Below are 16,155 nucleotides of genomic sequence, written 5' to 3' on the forward strand. Positions count from 1 at the left end.
CAGAGGAAGGAATGTAGGTGGAGGAGGAGGGGGGTGGAGAAAATTATATGCAAGCCCAGGTGGGGCAATGGAGGGGGGGGTGGGGGGGGGGGGAGGGGGTAAGAAAGTGGGTGGGGGAGAAAGGGGAGTGGGAGGTCGTTAGAGGCTACCCAAAATTTGAGAATTCAATGTTCATACCATTGGGTTGTTAGCTATTCAAGCGGAATAGGAGATGCTGTTGCTCCAGTTTGTGTGTGGGCTCAATCTGGCAATGGAGGAGGCCCAGAATAGAAAGGTCAGTATTGGGATGGGGAGAGGAATTAAATGGTTAGCAACCAGGAGAGCCAGAAGGCCGTGGCTGATTGAGCACAAGTGTTCGGCAAAACAGTTGCCAAGACTACGGTGGGTCTCACCGATGTACGTGCCTCATTGGGTATACCAAATACAGCAGATGAGATTAGAGGGGGTGCACGTTAACCTCTCTCCCACCTGGAAGGATTGCTGGGGGCCCTGGATGGAGGCCCAATGACACCTCACCTTCTGACCAGGCATGTAGCAACCTTCTGCTCTCAATATCAAATTCTCTCATTTTAGGTAACTTTCTTTATGTCTGTTGGATCAGAATATACTTATAGAATGAGGGGGGAAAACATTTGTTAACAGCCTAGCTTCTAAATAGGTCAGGCGTTTTTGGAATGACTTCCACCAGAAAATAGCATCTTTCCTTTAAAAGCCATAATCAATGCCAAATAGCGTAAATTGCTGAAACCCACTTACGAAGTTTCACCCTGTGGATAGTGGTGTAATGATAAACACTGTCATTGCAGGTTGCTGGATTCTATAATTATTATAAAATGAAAGCATGTATCCTGTTTCTGTCCTTTATGGGTTTTTCATGCATTTTTGCTCCAACGCATTTTTTCTCTGAACTATCTAGTTTCTCTCCAATAGTTTCATGAGTTAAAAGAATAGTCTGAAACGTTTAATATTTCCCACACTCATCACATCCTACCTGCTCCAAATCTATCAGATCATTAAAGCTCTTTAATTTTGTGTAAGGGGTCTCGTCACATGCAAATTGGCATCTGTGTTATCTACATTACAGCCATGACACTCCTCAAAAGTTGTAAAGAACTTCCATTGTCAGTACATATGACAATTAAACACCCTTGACTCGTCAGAATATCGTGAGGTTGTAAAAGGCACTTTATAATTGCAAGTACTTTCTTTAATATGACTGGCATTTGTTAGAAAAATAACATTAGCTGATTGATAGTCTGAATGGCTTGTCAAAGTGATTTGATTGAGGCATAGCCTGTCCATTGTGCTCTCAGTATGTACAAGGATTTAAGATTTTCCCAATACAGAACTGATTTTTTTAATTCATGTGTCAGTGATTTTATTTGGCGGTCCTGAATTGACATGCTATCTAACTGAACATTCAAACGTGCTGCTATTCCCAACCATCTGAACTCCCTGAATAAATTGAGCTATTATCTTCCTTAGGCTCATGAATGCTTACTCTTGTTTTGGAGCTTCACGTTGATTTTATTTAAATTGGCATCAGGTAGGAGAAGCAAGATCCCTGTGGTTATTGTGCTCTATGTAGCAATTATATTTCCAAATCTATTATTTTCTTGGAATAGTACTGAAAATAGAGAATACATTGGACTGTTGTCAAAATACTAAGGTCAGCCAATTAATAAAATGCTTCCACTCAATACAAAGCAATATCTACTAAGTTTTAAACTCAACATTGATTGGCTACACCTGACTTTAACTGAAATATAATGTCCAGATTTTCCGAATGTTTTATGAAAAGATGTTAACCAGCAGAGTTGTCACTGTGTTTTGGCAAAGCACTTCAAGAATCTTACAAAAATGGAAAATTAGCAGATTCCTTCAAAATTTGTTTCAGCATGTATTTAAATCTAGCATTTGCAATTGGTGTGGTTCATATGGACTACAAAAGGTACTTGTTAATAAGGTGCCCAATTATAGATTTGTCATTCTTTGAAGAATAAAAGAGGCTATAGTAGCACAAGTACTGGTTGAATTTACATAAACAGTAGTAGTAGTAATGCAACATTTTACAGACTGAAAGGAAATAGGGCTACTGTTTTTCTTAAGTTTATTAATGATTTGGATATGGGTGTAAAGGCAACATTTCCAAATTTGCAAACATCATAACATTTGGAGGAATGGCAAATCATGAAGCTAGTATTAATAGGGAGACATAGAGCTGTACACCACAAAAAAGCCCTTTGGACTACCTTGTCCACACCGACCAAGTTGGCTTATTGGGCCAGTCCCATTTGACTGCATTTGCCACATTCTAATTCCTTCTTATCCATATATCTGTGCTAATATATTTCAAATGTTGTAATTGTATCAGCTTCTATCATTTGCTCTGGGAGCTGACTAATATACTGACAACCATCCGAAAATGTTATCCCTGAGGTCCCTCTTAAATCTTTCTCCTTTCATCTTAAGCCCATGTCCTCTAGTTTTAGAATGCTCTACTATGGGAAAAAGATTGTGAGTGTTCACTTTCTACATGCTACTCATAATTTTGTACACTTCAATAAGGTCACCCCTCAGCCTCCAATGCTCCAAAGAAAAAGTTCTCACTGTAACTCGTCCGAAGACCCTCATAACATCCTGGTGAATCCTTTTGCACCTTTTCCAACTTAATTACCTTTTTCCTTTAGCTGACTTCAAGTAGATCTTCTCAGGCAACCACTTGAGATCCAGGATGACTTGCTCCATTGCATTTCTGAGGGATCTGAGGTGACTGATCAAACCAATGTGGGAACCACAGACTCTTCCACAAATAAAGGTGATGCCCATTGGTACAAACAGCCTTGTGGTTGTGAAGCGGTGCACTGTTTTTTCAGTTTACACTGGACTAGGCACTCCTTATGTGTGGAATCAAGGTTTTGTTTTGAATGATGAAATAGCTATTTCCTGTTCTGATACCACCAGATCTGTACTAACTCACTCATTATATCTTGCTTACCCTCAGAATTTCCCAATCCATCAACAACAGTCTTAAAAATCTCTTCTTGGTGTTAAATACTTTCTCACCCTCTACATTTCTGACATATATATGGTGTACGTTTTTCCATATCCTCCTTCCTGTCATTAGTAGCTGTGTCTTTTAGCATCTAAAATCTAGAATCAATGCCCTAAATCTCTATAGGTAGACACAAAATGCTGGAATAACTCAGCGAGACAGGCAGCATCACTGGAGAGAAGGAATGGTGACGTTTCGGGTCGAGACACTTCTTCAGACTGATATCAATGGAGTGGGAGGGACAGAGATAGAATGTAGTCAGAGACAGTAAGACTGGTGGGAGAACAGGGAGGTGGGAGGGGATGGAGAGAGAGGGAAAGCAAGGGCTATTTGAAGTGAGAGAAGTCATTGTTCATACCTCTGGGGTGTCAACAAACCAAGCGAAATATGAGGTGCTGTTCCTCTAATTTGTGCTGGGCCTCACTCTGACAATGGAGGAGGCCCAGGACAGAAAGGTCAGATTGTGAATGGGAGGGGGAGTTAAAGTGCTGAGCAACCGGGAAATCAGGTAGGTTAAGGCGGACTGAGCGGAGGTGTCCAGCGAAACGATCGCCAAGCTTGTGCTTATTCTCGTCGATGTACGGAAGTTGACATCTGGAACAACGGATGCAGTAAATGAGGTTGGAGGAGGTGCAAGTGAACCTCTGCCTCACCTGAAAAAATTGTTGGGGTCCTTGGATGGAGTCGACGGGGGAGGTAAAGGGACAGGTGTTGCATCTCCTGCGGTTGCAGGGGAAAGTACCTGGGGTGGGGATGGTTTTGGTGGGAAGGGGTGCATTGAGCAGAGAGTTGTGGAGGGAATGGTCTCTGTGGAAAGCAGAAAGGGATGTAGATGGGAAGATGTGGCCAGTGGTGGGATACGGTTGGAAGTCGAGAAAGTGTTGGACGGCTGATGGGGTGGAAGTTGAGGACAAGGGGGACTCTGTCCGTGGTGCGAATGGGGGGAGGGGGAGCAAGAGTGAAGCTGTGGGATATCGAGGAGAACCTAGTGAGAGCCTCATCTATAATGGAAGAGGGGAACCCCCGTTTCCTAAAGAATCCCTAAATATCTATATTCCTTTACTTTCATAAAAATCCTCTTCAAAAACTATTTGACATACCTATAATTAGTATTCACAAAATTTAATATTTTTAACACAGGGTCAATTTTTGTCACCACATATCAAAGTGCTTTAGGATGATTAGTGCTGTTTCAACACAAGACTGTTGTAGCTGATATTGTAACCATGGGACTGGCTAATTTTAACAGAAAAGTGATTTAAAAAAACCCCATTAATTTTGGCAATGTGAGTTGTCGGTGTACTGAATTGCAATCCAGTTGTCCATAAACTTGTACTTTTGGATGAGCACATTTCCTTTGTTATATTTATACATCTCCTCACACCACTCAAATTCAAATCTACAAACTATTTTGTTCTATACTTGAAAATTACTGCATTTCTAATTTGGGTAGTTTGCTGTGGTTGGTTGTGCATTGGCATTTTAATAGAAAGATTAAACGAGAACTTACCGTTTGAAGTTTGATCTTTATTTTATGAGGTTGCGATGAGGGATTGCGTGAAGAAGCCCGCCAGCCCGCATGCGCGTCAACCTTTAAAGCAGCTGTATGAAATCACAGAACAATCGCTCACCTAAACTATAGGAAGATTAACAAAATAGAACTACCGAATGATCTTTATGAGAATAGGGTTGGGAGTGGAGAGCACGTAATCCCTCATCGCAAATTCTCATGAAATAAAGATCAAACTTCAAACGGTAAGTTCTCGTTTAATCTTTCTATTTTATTTCGAAGTCATGTGAGTGACTACGTGAAGATTTCAAAGCTCTGTGATTTCATGCCGTGAACCAGAGTCCATGCAAACATACTGCGTCAGTTGACCAGATATGATTGAAAACATAGTGCATTCAAACATGATATAGGCTTAAACATGCTGATGCTTTTAATGAAAATAATAATAAGAGTCCCTTACATCAGGGAAAAGAATAGATTATTTAACAGAACTCAAAATTGTATTAGCAAACAAACCAAGCCTGGCAATAGGCTTATTGTAAAAAGCTTGAAAAGTCCGCTCATTCGACCATCCTGCTGTCGCTAGGATGCGGTCCAGCGGAACTTCCATGAATCTCGCTTCCGATGTCGTTGCAACCCTGGTAGAGTGAGATTTAAATACATCAGTGTCCACTCCTGTGAAAGCTAATACATGTCTCAACCATCTAGAAATGGTCTGCACCGTTACCCTTTTGTGTGGTTTTCTGTGGCTGCTGAACATAGCCAGATCAGTGCCTCGAAGGTCCTTCGTAACCTTTATATATTGTTGAATATACGTGACAACACAACACCTACGATCAGTTGGATATGCTAAAAACTCCAGCTTAAGACCTAGCACACCCGGTCTACTTTGCTTAATAAACTCATTTATGTAAAATGTTATCTTATTACATAGAAACATAGAAACATAGAAAATAGGTGCAGGAGTAGGGCATTCGGCCCTTCGAGCCTGCACTGCCATTCAATATGATCATGGCTGATCATCCAACTCAGTATCCTGTACCTGCCTTCTCTCCATACCCCCTGATCCCTTTAGCCACAAGGGTCATATCTAACTCCCTCTTAAATATAGCCAATGAACTGGCCTCAACTACCTTCTGCGGCAGAGAATTCCAGAGATTCACAACTTTCTGTGTGAAAAAAGTTTTCCCCATCTCGGTCCTAAAAGATTTCCCCCTTATCCTTAAACTGTGACCCCTTGTTCTGGACTTCCCCAACATCGGGAACAATCTTGCTGCATCTAGCCTGTCCAACCCCTTAAGAATTTTGTAAGTTTCTATAAGATCCCCCCTCAATCTTCTAAATTCTAGCGAGTACAACCCGAGTCTATCCAGTCTTTCTTCATATGAAAGTCCTGACATCCCAGGAATCAGTCTGGTGAACCTTCTCTGTACTCCCTCTATGGCAAGAATGTCTTTCCTCAGATTAGGAGACCAAAACTGTATGCAATACTGTCTCACCAAGACCCTGTACAACTGCAGTAGAACCTCCCTGCTCCTATACTCAAATCCTTTTGCTATGAATGCTAACATACCATTCGCCTTCTTCACTGCCTGCTGCACACGCATGCCTACTTTTAATGACTGGTGTACCATGACACCCAGGTCACGTTGCATCTCCCCCTTTCCTAATCGGCCACCATTCAGATAATAGTCTACTTTCCTGTTTTTGCCACCAAAGTGGATAACCTCACATTTATCCACATTATACTGCATCTGCCATGCATTTGCCCACTCACCCAGCCTATCCAAGTCACCTTGCAGCCTCCTAGCATCCTCCTCACAGCTAACACTGCCCCCCAGCTTCGTGTCATCCGCAAACTTGGAGATGTTACATTCAATTCCCTCGTCCAAATCATTAATATATATCGTAAATAGCTGGGGTCCCAGAACTGAGCCTTGTGGTACCCCACTAGTCACTGCCTGCCATTCTGAAAAGGACCCGTTTACTCCTACTCTTTGCTTCCTGTCTGCCAGCCAGTTCTCTATCCACATCAATACTGAACCCCCAATACCGTGTGCTTTAAGTTTGTATACTAATCTCTTATGTGGGACCTTGTCGAAAGCCTTCTGAAAGTCCAGTTATAACACATCCCCTGGTTCTCCCTTATCCACTCTACTAGTTACATCCTCGAAAAATTCTATAAGATTTGTCAGACATTACTTACCTTTCATAAATCCATGCTGACTTTGTCCAATGATTTCACCACTTTCCAAATGTGCTGCTATCCCATCTTTAATAACTGATTCTAGCAGTTTCCCCACTACCGACGTTAGACTAACTGGTCTGTAATTCCCCGTTTTCTCTCTCCCTCCCTTTTTAGAAAGTGGTGTTACATTAGCTACCCTCCAATCCTCAGGAACTACTCCAGAATCTAAAGAGTTTTGAAAAATTATCACTAATGCATCCACTATTTCTGGGGCTACTTCCTTAAGTACTCTGGGATGCTGCCTATCTGGCCCTGGGGATTTATCGACCTTTAATCCATTCAATTTACCTAACACCACTTCCCGGCTAACCTGGATTTCACTCAGATCCTCCATCTCATTTTACCCCCGGTCCCCTGCTATTTCTGACAGATTATTTATGTCTTCCTTAGTGAAGACAGAACCAAAGTAGTTATTCAATTGGTCTGCCATGTCCTTGTTCCCTATGATCAATTCACCTGTTTCTGACTATAAGGGACCTACATTTGTTTTAAATAATCTTTTTCTCTTCACATATTTATAAAAGCTTTTGCAGTCAGTTTTTATGTTCCCTGCCAGTTTTCTTTCATAATCTATTTTCCCTTCCTAATTAAGCCATTTGTCCTCCTCTGCTGGTCTCTGAATTTCTCCCATCCTCTGGTAGGCTGCTTTTTCTGGCTAATCTGTACGCTTCATCTTTTGTTTTGATACTATCCCTGATTTCCCTTGTTATCCACAAATGCACTACCTTCCCTGATTTATTTTTTTGCCAAACTGGGATGAACAATTGTTGTAGTTCATCCATGCAGTCTTTAAATGCCTTCCATTGCATATCCACCGTCAACCCATTAAGAATCAATCGCCAGTCTATTTTGGCCAATTCAAGTCTCATACCCTCAAAGTTACCTTTCTTTATGTTCAGGACCCTTGTTTCTGAATTAACGATGTCACTCTCCATCCTAATGAAGAACTCAACCATATTATGGTCACTCTTGCCCAAGGGGCCACGCACAACAAGACTGCTAACTAACCCTTCTTCATTACTCAATACCCAGTCTAGAATAGCCTGCTCTCTCGTTGGTTCCTCTACATGTTGGTTTAGAACACTATCCCGCATACATTCCAAGAAATCCTCTTCCTCAGCACCCTTGCTGATAATCCGAGCCCCAGAAAAGGTCTTCTTAAACTCTGCAAATCAATAAGTTGATTTTGTCATGCAGAGGATAAGATTCCCAAGTTACGGGATGAACAAGCAAGTCTTTATGCTTACTGATAATCATATATGGTTCCGTTAGCATTCCTAACATCAAAGGGAACCGTGGCTGCATTGGCCAGTGAGGCACTACTAAAATACCTGAAGCGGAGTCTTGCTTGATTTTTTGCAAGCACCGGCTGATGAGGCAAAATGGAGGGAAGGCTTAGAAGAACATTCCTCCCCAGTGTAACGAGAATGCATCTATAGCTACCGCCCCTGGGTCTGGCTCCGATGCAACATATTTTGGCAACTGGTGATTAAGCCTGGATGCAAACAAATCATTATCAGGCGTTCCATGTCGAGCAATAATGTCGTTAAACACTTTGTGATCTAACATCCATTCCGTGTTATCATTAAATTTACATGATCTAGTGTCTGCCACCGTATTAAATCTACCTGGCAAGTAGGTAGCTGAGATCCAAATCCTCCTTTCAATACACCAGCTCCAAATGAGATTAGCTAAACTATCACAGGATACAGATTTTATTCCACCCATATGATTAATATATGCCACCACTGTAGTGTTATCAATTTGAAGTCGAACATGGAGATCATGCATTTTCCCACAGTAAACCTTTAAACCATAGAACGCCCCCCAGCATTTCCAGGTAGTTGATACCATATGGATGGATAAATGGTAACTCGTGCATATCGCATTGCCGCCACAACTAGAGATGGTATTAGTAGCTCCCCATCCCTGTGCACTTGCATCAATACAATTGCATCAGTACATCAGAAAGGTAGTACAATTAAAGGTTTACTAATCAAAATGTCGCTGGAGCAATGCTGAATATTGGTCGTCCACCATTGTAACTCTGTTATAGATTCTGCCGACAATTACATAGGTCTGTTAAAATGACCTAAATGGGATTTAAGTGCTTGCTCCTTTGCACGCTGCAGATTTTGATAATGCAAAGGCCCAAATCGGGCAGCTGGAAAAACAGCCATTATTTTGCCAATTACACTAGCCACCTGGCGAATAGGCTCCATAACAAGAAGGTTATTACAGGCTTCTATTAAATCTAATCTCTTTCCCCAGGTCAGGGTCACAGACATTTCTATAAAGTTAATAGTAAGCCCTAAATAATCAATAACCCTTGTTGGTATCAACCTGGATTTGACTAGATGGATGAGAAACCCCAATTTCTCAAATATGAGCATCGTGGCTGAAACAGCTAGTTTAGCCAAATGTAGTGTTCTTCCTATGATTAGGATATCATCCAAATAGCCCATAACAATATGCTCTTGAGCTCTGAGCAGGCCGAGCACCGGCTTCAGCAATTTGGTAAATAACCTAGGAGCTGGGGTTAATCCATTTGGTAAATAACTCCCATCGCTGCCCCATCCAGCTAAATTTCAGATATCACCGGTGATCCTTGTGAATTGGAACTGAATAATATGCATCTTTAAGATCGATGCATGCCATAAAGCATCCTTTAGAAATTAGTTGCTTAGCAGTAAAGAAATTCTCCATTTTAAAATGTCTATACTGCACATACGAGTTGAGTTGTGTCAAATCAAGGATGATACGGCATCCCCCATCTTTCTTTTGCCTAGAGAATATATTAGAGACGTATTGATGACTTTCATAATTTGATCTCTCAATTACACCTTTTTTGTGCAATGTGTGAATTTTTGCTTGTATATCCAAAACCTCCCCATAATTCGCTAGAGACAACTGTTAAGAAAAATACCAAAAAAACACATCAGAGTAAGTTGTAGACTTACCTGTGAGATTTTAAAACTTACCGCTGGAGGAGCGACCCTCCTCCCAGCCAGTCGTGCGCCATGCATTAGACGTATTGACGCGCGTGCGGGCTGGCGGGCTTCTTCACGTGGTCACTAACGTGACTTCAAAATAAAATTGATTATATTCCACTTTTCTGAGTTTTCAGCAAAATAATACCAAACTTTCATGTTCCTGTGCCAGTTTTATCTCTGCTATCTGCTTCCAGGGCACCTCCAGCAACCACACAGCGAATGATTATTAGAGCTAGAAAGACAAGGTTTAGCCACTGCATGAAACATGCCTCTGTCTCCTTCCATAAGGAGACACTGATGTACAATATTTTTAAGGACAAAATAACCCATTATATTTCATAACCAATTTATACTATACATGAGTTACTCAGGAACATTGTCAGGCATTCAGCAACTGTCTCTACAATGTATCTTCATGCTAAGCAAAATTGTTGTGGAAATCTGGAACTCAGTACCCATAAAAGTAGCGGATGCTGGGGTCAGTTGAAGCTTTAATAACAGTGAAGATTATGTTTTGTTAGTTAAGGGAGTGGAAGGAATTCCAGGAAAAGGGTTAATTAGGGTTAGAATGTAGATGTCAATGTCAATATCAATGTAGAAGGTTTGCAGAGTTGAGTGACCAACTCCTATGCATCCAGATTGGATTTCCTTTTATTTTACTCTTTCACTTTGTTCTATTTTTTCTCAACAGATGCATCTGCTTTCTGACCCTCGCATATAGATGTGAGGAATTTTGACTGTATTGTTTCCCCACCTTTTTGTCATCTCTCACATTTTTCCAACATGCAATTTTATATTGCTAAAAAAAATGGCAAGCGGATAGGCAACTTGACCTTCATCTTTGCTCTGCCATTCATTAAACACATGGTTGATGTTCTACCTCAGCACCTATTTCCTGCACTAACCCCTTCATTTAATTAATATCTAATAAATACAATATATATATCACTTCTAATTTTCACCTCCGATATTTTGGTCCCACATCCACACCAGACCTGCATTATTCTATTAACTAGTGATTTGCAGATAATCTAATGTAAATAATGTACACGAAAAGAGTTGATTTTTGATTCAAACAAACCTCCAGAATTATATCTCCAGCAGAACATAGTTCTTTGGAGTAGATATGGTCTACGACTTTTCACTCACTAGTGCACTTATCACTCCTAGCTTTACTTCCAACCAACCAAGTTCCTCAGAATCCTAGCCAGAGGTTTCCTTCCAACCAACATGTTTAAACAGATTAGCTTTTTATTTTACAAATGTGCGGGAGTAGATCAGGGATGGTATCAGAAATGCTGATGACATTTAAAGGAAAACCACTTTAATGACAGTTTGATAAGCTTTACCTCCAGACAGAATTTAACCACACCAATAAATCCCATAGTCATACTGCATGGAAACGTGCCCTTTGCTCTAACTTGCCCATGCTGACCGGATGTCCCATCTGCACTAGCCACACCTCCCCTTGTTTGGCTCATATCACTCTTACCCTTTACTATTCATATAGCTGTCCAAATGTATTTTAAATGTTGTTATATTATCCATCTCAATTACCTGAACTGGCTGTTCGTTCCCTCTATGCGTAAAGTTGCCCCTCAGGTTCGTATTAAATCTTTCCCTTTTCACCTTAAACCTATGACTTCTGGTTCTTGATTCCCCTCCTCTGGCTAAAATGACACTATCTATTCCCCTCATGATTTTAAACACCTCTATAAGGTCACTCCTCAGTCTCCTGCACTCCAGGTAATAAAATCCTAGCCTGCCCAGCTTTTTCCTGTAGCTCAGGTCCTTAAGTCCTAGCAAGTCCTCATAAATGTTCTCTGCACTCTCTTCAGCTTAACAGCCTCCTTCCTACAGCAGGGTGACCAAAACTGAACATAATACTCCATTTACCACCGCTACATTGACGACTGCATTGGTGCCACCTCCTGTGGAACTCACTGACTTCATCCATTTCACCACTAACTTCCATCCAGCACTCAAATTCACCTGGACCATTTCCGATAACTCCCTACCGTTTCTAGACCTCACTATTTCCAACGCAGGTAACAGACTACTGACCAACATCTACTACAAACTCACAGACTCACATGGCTATCTGGACTACACTTCTTCCCACTCTATCCCCTACTCCCAATTCTCCATCTACGCCGCATCTGCACCCAGGTTGAGGTGTTCCAAACCATTCTTTAGGGAATGGGGATTCCTCTCTTCGACATAGCTCTCACCAGGGTCTCCTCTATATCCCGTAGTTCCGCTCTCACTCCCCATCCCCCCACTCTTAACACAGACAGAGTTCCCCTTGTTCTCACCTTCCACCCTACCAGCCTTCACACACAACAGATAATCCTCCGACATTTTCGCCACCTCCAACGGGATCCCCCCACTGGCCACATCTTCCCATCTTCTCCTCTTTCGGCTTTCTGCAGAGACCGTTCCCTCTGTAACTCCTTGATCAATTCGTCCCTTCACACACAAACCACCCCCTCCCCTGGTACTTTCCTTTGCAACTGCAGGAAAAGCTACACTTGTCGCTTTACCTCCTCCCTCGACTCCATCCAAGGACCCAAGCGGTCTTTCCAGGTGAGGCAGAGGTTCACCTGCACCTCCTCCAACCTCATCTATTGCATCCGCTGTTCTGGGTGTCAACTGCTCTACATCGGTGAGACCAAGCTCAGTTCGCATTAACCAACCTGATCTCCCGGTGGATCAGCACTTCAACTCCCCCTCCCATTCCGAATCCAACCTTTCTGTCCTGGGCCTCTTCCTTGGCCAGAGTGAGTCCCACCGCAAATTGGAGGAGCAGCACCTCATATTTTGCTTGGGCAGTTTACTCCCCTGCGGTATTAACATTGACTTCTCCAATTTCAGGTATCCTTGCTTCTCCCTCCTTCCCTCCCCTTTCCTCCTTCACAGCTCTCCCACAGCCTACTGTCTCCGCCTATTCCTTTCTTCTTCCCATCCCCACTCCCACATCAGTCTGAAGAAGGGTCTCAACCCGAAACAACACAGATTTCTTTGCTCCATAGATGCTGCCTCACCCGCTGACTTTCTCCAGCATTTACTCCAGCACAATACTCCAAATACTTCTCTCCAACTTCCTCAAGGATCCCTTGCCACATCACTTGTAGCTGAAATCTCCAGTCTGTGGTCTCTCCTTCCAACAATATAAGCCATGCTGAGAGTTTCATCACACCTGGATCCCTGAGTGCACAAGGTCAATGAATGAGTGTGACCCAAGGAAAGAACAGGATTGAATGTCAGAGTTAGGGAGTGTGGTCGAGGGGAGATGGATCTGAGCAGGGTTCAAGGCGATATTGGAGAGAGAATGCAGATCTGAGCTATGGTTGTTTTAAAAGAGGTAAAGTAGGTTGCATGTTATTCTTTGATTGTATTTAAATTTACCTTCCTCTCATATGTTCAACTTTACCATTTCCTCTGTGGGTTAATGATTAAAAAGGGAATAGATCTCACCCACCAAGCAGCCTTCCAAATTTGGTCAGGCTATATTTCAAAAACTATTTCTCACAAGACGGAAAACACTGTGGAATGTCCTCACATGATGAAAAGTGCTATTTCTATCCATGTTCTTTCCACTTAGCTTTAATAAGTTGCCACTTAAACATAGCAAGTGCAAAATCTGCCAATATTAACTTCAATCATATGGATGTAGGATATTCAAACACCTCATTCAAAGAAGCGAAGGTGGGGTTGTTTGTAGATTAGTTACCTAATATTGGAGAATTCTATGTTCATATCGTTAGCTACCCGTGAAATATGAGGTGAGCTCATATGCTTGGTATTTTCCTTAGAAATCCCGATCTCTGAAATTTCCTTCAATCCTACAACTTTGAAATGAAGGTTGGTCGTTAAAAATGAAAATTACAATTATTGATCAAAATCAAGGTTAGGTTGGGTTGATTAGTGGAAGTAAAATGGTGGTCATGGAGGGGCTGTGTGGTTGTGGTGATAGTGGCCAGAGTGAGATCATGAAGTTTGAAAATAGTAATTTGGGAAGAGAATTGGAGGGTGGGTGGGTACAGCATCAAGCATGGATATCTCACAGATGAAGACAACAGTGAGAAATTAGATCACTGGGCAGAAGATAGAGAAATTGAGGGAGAAACTGTGGAGATGAGAGGGAAGAGAGTATGATGGGATGGAATGGTGCTTGCAGGATAAGTCATGGTGGGTGGAGATGGTAGGCAGTAGGTGCAAGACATATCAAGTGTGGAGTGAGGATGGTGAAGGGTTTAGGGGAAGTATAGCCAGTAGAGATGGTGGCTGGAATACAAGATACACTGATGAGAGATAGTGTTGAGGAGCAAGGAGAGAATATAATACAAGATACACATGCTGATGAGGTTGATTGACTATGGTGGTAGGGAAATTGTGGTCAGCACATTCTGATTTCCAAAACTATGATGGAGGATGCAGGAAGAAAATCATTGTGAGGGGAAGACTTCTTTTAGAAAACTGATTTCAAGTTTTCAAACAGGATTATATCAAATATGTTCTCCAGGCTATTGGTCCAGAAATAGTCACTACACTGCCCAACCTTTAAAGTCAGGCGGAAAAGAGGAGAGTTTCAGTTTAGACATTATCAATATTGCCAGCAACTTAATTACCTTAATTTACTTCCATATAGCAATATAGCATATACAATAAATCCTTAAATATGCCGTGGAATCCGAATAAACTCCAGATTTGAGGAAAACATTGAATTTCACAAACTTTGATCATTTGCATCCTAAATTTGAGTTTGCAATAGTTAAGAGCCTTCAGTACAAAATTCTGCACTTTGTCATCAAATATGAAAAGGGATAGAAATCGGTTCTAAATGCATTTGACACTCAAAAATAAAGATTAATATCTGATTTTAGGGTATAAAACTGTCTGTTGAATATCCTCCAATGCTTCCTGTTTCTAGTGGAATATGACATGGAGATTTTCCACCAGCGACGACATCACAGAGAGTTTAAGTTTGATCTTGCGAAGATCCCAGAAGGGGAGGCTGTCACGGCAGCAGAGTTCCGAATCTATAAGGACTACACCAGAGAGCGGTTTGAAAATGAAACATTCCTGATCACAATCTACCAGGTGTTAGAGGAGCACATGGAAAGGTGAGCGAATCAACAAGGGCATGAAGTACTATCATCATGGTGATTCAGAGAGTCTCACAATACATTTGAGTGTATTCAGTGTCGGAGCAGCAATAGGAGGTTTCAAAAGGCAGCTATTGGATTGGCTGATTGTATTTCAATGTCGGAGAAGCAACGGGAGGTTTCAAAAGGTAGTGTTGGCTAAATGTATGGCCAATAAATTGGTTAATGGAGCAACCCTATAAAAAGGACGGGTGTAGTGAAGTGTTCGATTGGGAACGGCCATGTTGGGAGAGAGATTGTGTTGAGAGTAAGTGTGAGGGTTGGGATCAAGAGGGTTCGGCAAGGAGGTTGAGCAAAGGTACAGTCTGCTGTTTCTAGGGTGTGATTAACCATATAACCATATAAGAATTACATTTGGTGATTGGTGTGCTTTTTTTTCTTTTTAGTTCAGTAGAGATGGCAGGCAGAATGGTGGAATGCTCCTCCTGCAGGATGTGGGAAGTCAAGGAAACTGCTAGTATCCCTAATGACTACACCCTGCAGGAAGTGCTCCCAGGTGCAGCTCCTTGCAGACCTCCTTTGTGAACTGGACCTGAAGCTGAAGAAACATAGAAACATAGAAATCAGGTGCAGGAGTAGGCCATTCGGCCCTTCGAGCCTGCACCGCCATTCAATATGATCATGGCTGATCATCCAACTCAGTATCCCGTACCTGCCTTCTCTCCATTTACCCTGATCCCCTTAGCCACAAGGGCCACATCTAACTCCCTCTTAAATATAGCTCAAGATTGCTAAGAATATAGCTAAGAAGCGCAAGATTGTCCGAGAGAATGCGAACGACACATATAGGAGCTATAGCAATGTGGTCACGTCGAAAGTACATGAACAGAGTAGCTGGGTGACCGTGAAGAAATGGGGTAGGCAGGAGACCCCTGTCATCATTCCCCTACAAAAACAATACACCCTTTGGGATCCTATAGAGGGGGAATGGCCTATATGGGGAGAGCAGCAGCAACTGCAGTCAGGTTTGTTACACTGAACCTGGCTGTGAGACACAGGGAGGAAGGATAATATCAGTCAGAGCTACGGTCGAACACCCATTTGTTAGGGAGATAGACAAGAGATGCTGTGGCAGAAAACGAGATATTAGGATGGTGTGTTGCTACCCTGGTGTCAGGATATCTCGGAGTGACTGCACGACATTCTAAAGGGGGAGGGTGAGCAGCTGGAAGTCGTTATGC

The 16,155-nt window shown here is 42.1% G+C and overlaps 2 protein-coding genes across 2 annotated transcripts in view; both read left to right on the forward strand.

Moving 5' to 3' along the window:
- The window catches only part of eapp (e2f-associated phosphoprotein), a 261,478-nt gene that overhangs the window by 131,706 nt on the left and 113,617 nt on the right, over positions 1-16,155 (forward strand). The gene's annotated exons all lie outside the window — the stretch shown is intronic.
- bmp7b (bone morphogenetic protein 7b) overlaps positions 1-16,155 on the forward strand; it is a 94,775-nt gene that overhangs the window by 61,824 nt on the left and 16,796 nt on the right. The window contains exon 2 of the mRNA XM_055652084.1: positions 14,740-14,932. Coding sequence (XP_055508059.1) covers positions 14,740-14,932 — 193 coding nt within the window. The remainder of the gene's footprint in view (positions 1-14,739; positions 14,933-16,155) is intronic.

This window comes from Leucoraja erinacea, chromosome 21, assembly GCF_028641065.1.
Source record: "Leucoraja erinacea ecotype New England chromosome 21, Leri_hhj_1, whole genome shotgun sequence".
Lineage (NCBI taxonomy): Eukaryota > Metazoa > Chordata > Chondrichthyes > Rajiformes > Rajidae > Leucoraja > Leucoraja erinaceus.